We start from the raw sequence: 7,681 nt of genomic DNA, 5'->3' as shown, positions 1-7,681 counted from the left end.
CGCATTTTTATTAATGCGTAGCATTATTTGCCGAGTACCCCCGCAGACAGGACCGTGTAACGCCGTGCATTTCCACAAAAATGCAGGTTTCGCGGAAGTTCCATCTTTATCGTTAAAATAGCGTAAATGGCATAGGCGCCGGCTACGCGGGGGGGGGGGGGGGGGGGGGGGAATGCGAGCCCCTTCCGGGATTTCCCAGGGGGGGGGGGCGGAGGGGGGGGGGGGGGGGCGAGCCTTTTTCTTTTCGCCGATGCTGCCTCCTACTCCCCGAAGTTTCATTGCCAGTGATATTACCAGTTGAGGTTTCTTTTGAGTAGCCTCTACCTTCTCACTTAAAATCCTATTGCGGCTAAAATCTTACTGCATCGTTGTTGGCGCAGACGTGCACGGCTTACTTCATACTTTCCGTTCATTCCTTCAAATCCTTACCATAGGAGCACAAGCGCTCTAGAAGCACCAGTGATGGTTGCGTCATCCGTATTTTTATTCAATTTTTTTAAACTTTTCGCTGGCAACGCCATGTACACACACAATACATTTAAATATATACACAGGAATAGTTTATATTTTGAAAGAGAAGTACGGAGTCTACTAACCATCATTGTCTAATGTCAGGGATAGCCATGTGTTCAGGGAATGAATATGTTGCTGTATGTTCCTCTCGTGTTAAATTGCTCTGCGTGATCTTTTGAGCATGAGAAAAGGCTGCAGTCTTCAGTGACCCCTTCGGCGGTTTATTATCAGCGGCTTGTCAAATGCACATGGGTGTTCTGTGTCTCAGTATTGCTACTATTCCCAGTAGGCAATTTTAACGACTAGTGGAAAAAGATGCTCTTATAACAATTTACATTTATTAGGGATGAAGACATCATCACCTGCAGGCAGAGGTCATAAATATATATAAGTCATTCAGTACTGAAAATGAGGCCAAGCCGTATTCACTCAAAATCAGGATCACATTCACATTATGGTTCACGCACCGCAATTCTGCACCCAGGCTTGAGGCGCGCCGTAGTGGAAGGCTCTGGAGTAATTTTGACCATGTGTGGATCGTTAACGTGCGCCGAAATCTCGACGTACCATATTATATACACACGACGATGATGGGTTCATTTCTTAATAATCAATCAATCAATCAATCAATCAATCAATCAATCAATCAATCAATCAATCAATCAATCAATCAATCAATCAATCAATCAATCAATCAATCAATCAATCAATCATTTATTTGCGTGCCCAGGAACAGCCGGGGGGGCCTTTGTGCTGGCGCACGGAAACAGAAACACACGAAACATAATGTACACATCTCTCAAATACAAAAAAAAAACGAAAGGATAGCTTATGTTGAAGTTACGGAATGAAAGTCATTTAAGTGCATGAACTCAAGGATAAAAGACAAATGCAGAATAAGAAAAGTTGGCAGTTACGCCAATACAAACTCACAGACATGTTTGCGAAACAGAGTAGGGCAATGATTAAATATATCAAGGTAATCCGAGTACCGATTGTACGTGCATTGCAGTCGGAACACCGGGCACAAGACACGCAGACAATTGGGGTTGCAAAAGGTATCATGTTTCCTGGTCCACTTTTGCGGCACATAAAGACGAACATGCTGTAGCAGCTCACCACAAGACACTATGCCGTGCATAATTTTAAAGAGGAAGAGAATATCAGCCTTGTTCCGCCTGGAAGTTAAGCATGATAGCGTCAATGAAGAGGGCGATCCAGAGTTATAATTACTACTATCGCCAAAGCGATGGTTGAAGACAGATATGAACTTATTTTGGACCCTTTCTACAAGCTTACGGTTTGTTTTGCTCGTGCTGTTCCAGACAACTAATAATAATAATAATAATAATAATAAACTTTCCGCCTTTGTTAAATGAAGATAGTTGCTCGAACAGAATTTTGAAAAACCTAAAAATAAGAAAAATACAAAAAAGTGAAAATGGCGAATCGCGGAACGTCCTTGATTGACACAAACATGCAAATTTGGTGGAAGCAGTCCCTGTAAGCGTTATAATAGCGTAAATGGAGATCATTGGTCGGACAGAATTTAGGAAAACCAATATATTTGCCTGTAAAGAACTCACTCTAGAGAAGCGGCATGCGAATGCTACGGATTAGTAGACAATTATCGGAATTTCTGCAGATTTTGAATCCTACCCCGTCGATACTGCTGCTGTTTCTCCTCGTAGCGTTGGCTGGTATAACGAAGATGTCGGCTGGCATATCACAACCATCATCATTATCATCGCTGTCGTCGTTCAAGTGTCCCATAGAAAGGTGATAATGACAACTGTATAATGATAACTTATGTGATTGATGGTAATTAATACTCAAGTAGATTGAAGATGCAAACGAACGCTATCTTTGGATAATTGGATCGAATTACGTACGTGTAACCGTCCGGTAACTATTTTTTCCTTCTTTGTTTCAAGAAGATGTGCTTGCGTTTGAGGCTGGCATTTGAGGCTGGCAAACTGCTTTTATCAACGTCCTTTGACGTGCCTGCAAAAATAACGCTTTTTGAAAGTGAATGCATCGGCATTGTACCTGCGCTACATCTTGTGTGACTTAGCATCCGCTTTTGACGCCACATGGAACTGCCGATTTTAATCCTTTTTTTGTGAGTGTGTTTTTTTCTTTCATTGGATATCTTCAAACCATGAACCAACACGCCTAAAAAAGCATTCTAATGGGATATCTTGTTGCTTTTCCAGCCACTTGTAATTGTTTTTGTACGCCCGCTGCATTGTTTTTTTATCTACATCTTGCAAATCCTTCACCCCTTTGGAATGACTCGGCCCTCGGAGTAAATAAATGAACAGATATGACCCCTTGACAAAGCGCCAACGCACACACTCGCGACCAACCGCCCCCTCCCCTCTCTCCCCGGCCAGGAAACTGGGAGCAACCACTTTCATCCCACCCTTCTGTTTGTAGGCCGGAAGTGTCTTTCTTCATGAAGGGACCAACAAACTCGAAATCATGGATGCTTGCATACCTCGGCAAAACTGGGCGTCACTCACTCACACTCAACAAAAAAATATATATATTTTTCCTCACGCACGCACTCACACTCACGTTCACCAGTCACCCTCACCACTCGCACTAGCTTGCACTCACGCTCACAATGCGCCCTCCACCACTCGCACCCACTCGCGCTCACGCTCACCACTCGCCGTGACCAGTCGCACTCACTGCCGCTCACGTTCACCGCTCGCCGTCACCACTCGCACTCACTCGAGCTCACGCTCACCACTTGCACTCACTCGCGTTCACCACTCGTCGTCTCCTTCGCACGCGAGTGGGTGCAGCAGACCTTCCATGAGTCATGAAACTGAACAGCATTAGTGCATTACGGAGTCAGGAGGTCATCCAAATCATATTCCTAAATCAACAGGCCACCAGAGATGGTCTTGTTTTTTGCCTGCTCAAAGCAGCTCTGAACAGCTCCAAGCAGCTTTTTTATTTGACCCTAGAACGCCTATGGCGGGAGCAGTTTTGGGCTGCTTGGAGGTGCTCAGAGCTGCTCTGAGCAGGCAAAAAAAAACCTAGAATTAATTCTGGGGTGCTTCGTAGCAGGAGCTAAGCGACGACATATTTCCGAAGCTAAAAGCAATCCCGCCATTAACAACCACCACAGCGAGCGGCTCCTGCGACGAATAGCCAACAGCTAGTACAAGCGCAACAGTGGCGCCGCTCAGCTGCTCTCGCACTCGCGAGCGGTGAGTGGGGCTCACCGCGAGTGGCGCTCACACTCTCGAGTGGTGAGCGGGGCTCACTGCGCGTGGGGATCGCACGCACTCGCACTCAACGTTAATAGAATGATTCTAGTTACGTTGCTCGCACTCACACTTGCCAGTCCAAAACGATGAGAAGGCTCGCCACTCACGTATGAGTGGTAAAGGGAGGGGGGGGGGGGCGTGAGTGAGCCTGTCGACCTATGGATGATTGATTGATTGATTGATTGATTGATTGATTGATTTATTGATTGATTGATTGATTGATTGATTGATTGATTGATTGATTGATTGATTGATTGATTGATTGATTGATTGATTGATTGATTGATTGGCTGACTGACTGACTGACTCATTGATTGTAGGGTTTAACGCGCCGACGCAACGCAGGCGATGAGGCGCGCTGTAGTGGAGGGCTCCGGATTAATTTTGACCACCTGGGCATCTTTAACGTGCGCCGAAATATCGTACACACAGGTGCGTTTTTGCTTTTCGTCTCCAGAAGTAAAGCGGCCGCCGCGGCCCGTAGTTGAACCCGCGTCCTCGTGCTCGGCAGCACAATTCCTTATCCACTGAATCACCGTAGCAGGTAAACCATGGATGCGTCTACTTTGGGTTCCTTTGTTTACTTCCCGTATGTCCCACGGAACGACCACCACCGCGACGTACCCAATGACTTCAGCCGTCTGTTTTGTCCTGTCTTGCTTCCTGAGCTCCGGGCAAGAGGTCCCCATACAAAGCTCGATTGAAATTCGCAATAACAAGATTGTAGTACAAGCGGACTTTCCTACTTAAGTTAATCTTTCCATTCTTCGCGCTGATGCTGTCTTGATAAGTTATCTAATACCTTTTATGTCTTCCATGCCTGATTCTACCCATGATGTTAATGGGTTTAAGGATAAGTGTATTGTAATAGTTCAGTCTTTCGGTTAAACGCTCTCAGATTGCAAAAATAATGTGTTTATTTTGTGTTTATATAAAAAAGGTGTAACGTATCATATTTATCCGAGCTTAAACTACAGTTTTGACCTCTGTTTTACCGAGACATGGCTTCGACGTGACAATTGTCAATGAACTGCTGGCTACGAGTGTGTAGCCGTTCGCGACCACACAGCGGTGGGCTCGACCGAGCTGCCGTTCAGCTATGCTGTGGGAGAAGCGTCCCTCGTGAAAAGGCTGCAACTAAACAACCGATAAGTCAGGCCGTCGTTTATTTTTGCTTATAGTTATTTTGTTTTTCAAATCCTTTTTTGTAAATATTTATTCGTTCGATAGGTGTGCAGGAGAGTTCGTATTCTCGGGGGAAGCCCTCAAAACTGGCATTAAGCCTTTTGTATTCCTTGCGCAGAAGCAACACTCCGTCAAACCCGGAAGTTGCACTCTCTAGTGAGGCGAAGAAATCCCCGCGCGGGCGGCCAGCATATGTCGGCGTGCGACGCACACGAGCGATCTGTTTACTCGCTATAGAACCCCCTAGCATTCATCAAAATGCATTCCATCCTGCCTAGAAGCATGTCGGTGCTCACATGCCGGCAACACTCCTAGCTTATTTCTATTTATTATTAAAGAAACATGCGTACATTCCAAATTGTTGAACCCTTTCGAAAGCGCTAGCAGCACGCGCGCGTTAGCTACCACACAACCGTAACAGCTTATTTAGAAACATCATAGCGTTACGCTCTAGTCCCTGACCCGTGCTTACCTTTGGCCGTCGGAAGCAAACTTTCGTCCGACACCTTGCAGCCGAAGCGGAAACCGGAGTTTGTTCCAGTCTCCTTGCAGAATGACCCGTTTGCAAGCAACAGCCATTGCAAAGTATGCGATACACGCTGTGAGCACAGTACAGAAAGGTTCACCGACCGTACACTTCGTTCATCTTCACGTGCAACGAAACTTACACAATGTCAAACCGAGCCGTCGAAATACAGCGTGAAGCGGTCAGGCGATAATGAACACAGCGCGGCATGGTCGCGTTGTTTTCGTGGCCGCACTCCAGGGAAAAAAGTAGCTGATAACGCTACCATGCGATGATAAAGGCCAGCTCAAAGCTCCGATAAGCATAAGCAGACACTACGCTCACCAAGCGAGCAGGCGAAGAAGCGGCACGAATAGCCGGTCCCATCGAAATTATCCTGGAGTCCCTCCCTCTCCCGACATGTGACCCGCATTTGCCGGCGCCGTGCCAAATAACGACAGCCCAGCGCGGAGCGGATGTGTGACGAAGCAGCGATGAACGGGGAGCAGGTTTTTTTCTCTCTGCTCCGTGTGTGCGGCATTGTGATGTTACGCTAAGGGAAGGAAACAAGTGTGAAATGCACAAAAAACAAAACAAAAGCATTGCCGGTTTCTTTCTATGCTCACAGCTGTTGTCAGCCGATTGCCATTGCACATCGCTTAAAGTGTGTGTGTGTGTGTGTGTCTGCTACTATATATATATATATATATATATATATATATATATATATATATATATATATATATATATATATATATATATATATATATATATATATATATATATATATATATATATATATTTATATATATATATATATATATATATATATATATATATATATATATATATATTTATATATATATATATATATATATATATATATATATATATATATATATATATATATATATATATATATATATTGTTACGGTGACGCTCAGGCGTTGAGGGGTGAGCTGAGGGTTTATTTAAAAAACCTGGGTGAGGACCGTCACTGAGCGTCTGTCCGAGCCCTGGATACGCGAACAAGCACCTCGTTCTTCTCTTCGTCGCCCCGCCGTTTTCGCCGGCGGGATTGGCCTGTGACATAGTCAATGCCATCTACTGTGCACAAAATTCAACAAGTTATGTAGCGTTACATTTCTCCCCTCCGCAGACGAAACCCGCCGGTGAGTCACTCAGTAGCACGAGGGTGATAAGTCTTTAGCCGGGCGACGTGCACAAGTTGGGTCTTGCTGGACCGGCGACCATGTGTTGTGAGACGCGAAATGACGTAGGTCACGTCGCTTACACGGTCGAGAATAACGAATGGGCCAGTGTAACGCGACAAAAACTTGCTACACAGTCCGCGTTTCCTAAAGGGAGTCCATAACCACACCAAATCACCTTTACAGAATGATACACTGCGGTGGCGAACGTCGTATCTCTGTTTAGACCGGGACTGTGATGCAAGGGTGCGCAGGCGAGCTAATTGGCGGGACTCTTCGGCCAGGCATAGAGTCTTGGCAACTGACTCCTCGTCGTGCAACGAGAATGGCAGGATAGTGTCCAGAGGAGTACGAGGATTGCGTGCGTAGACGAGGTAGAAGGGACTGTAGCCGGTTGTGTCGTGCTTGGCCGTGTTGTACGCGTAAGTTATGAAAGGCAATACTTCATCCCAGTTTTTGTGGTCTGATGCCACGTACATTGAAATCATGTTGAGAAGTGTTCGATTTGTGCGTTCAACAAGTCCGTTGGTCTGCGGATGATATGGTGTAGCATGACGAAACTGTGAGTTGCAAAGGCGAAGTAGCTCCTCTACAACATCCGCAATAAATTGGCGGCCACGATCACTAATAAGCACGCGTGGAGCGCCATGCCTCAGAATCATAAAATTTAGCAGGAACATCGAAACCGAGGCTGCTGAAGCTGTTGGTACAGCCGCAGTTTCTGCGTAACGCGTCAGGTGGTCCACGCAGACGATAACCCAGCGGTTTCCAGCTGGCGTCCGTGGAAGTGGGCCAACGAAATCAATCCCGACTTTCTCAAATGGAGCAGTGGGTGGATTCACAGGATGGAGGAGGCCGGGCGGTGTGGTCGCAGGACGCTTGTAACGCTGACACTCCACACAACTGGCGACGTATTTTTCAGTCGTGCGCCGCATTTTGGGCCAGTAAAAGCGTTCTTGTACGCGGTGTAATGTGCGAGCGAA

The 7,681-nt window shown here is 46.0% G+C and overlaps 1 protein-coding gene across 1 annotated transcript in view; it reads right to left on the bottom strand.

Annotated features, from left to right (window-relative positions):
• Positions 1–5,859, bottom strand: part of LOC144153660 (medium-chain acyl-CoA ligase ACSF2, mitochondrial-like) — a 35,079-nt gene extending 29,220 nt beyond the window's left edge. The window contains exon 1 of the mRNA XM_077685323.1: positions 5,455–5,859. Coding sequence (XP_077541449.1) covers positions 5,455–5,561 — 107 coding nt within the window. The 5' untranslated portion in view covers positions 5,562–5,859. The remainder of the gene's footprint in view (positions 1–5,454) is intronic.
• Between the last annotated feature and the right edge of the window lie 1,822 nt (positions 5,860–7,681).

The sequence above is a fragment of the Haemaphysalis longicornis genome, unplaced genomic scaffold (genome assembly GCF_048455015.1).
Source record: "Haemaphysalis longicornis isolate Haplotype H1 unplaced genomic scaffold, Haemaphysalis longicornis Haplotype H1 scaffold_9, whole genome shotgun sequence".
Classification (NCBI taxonomy): domain Eukaryota; kingdom Metazoa; phylum Arthropoda; class Arachnida; order Ixodida; family Ixodidae; genus Haemaphysalis; species Haemaphysalis longicornis.
The sequence above is the reverse complement of the archived record's forward strand: the minus strand, read 5'-3'. Positions and strand labels throughout refer to the sequence as shown.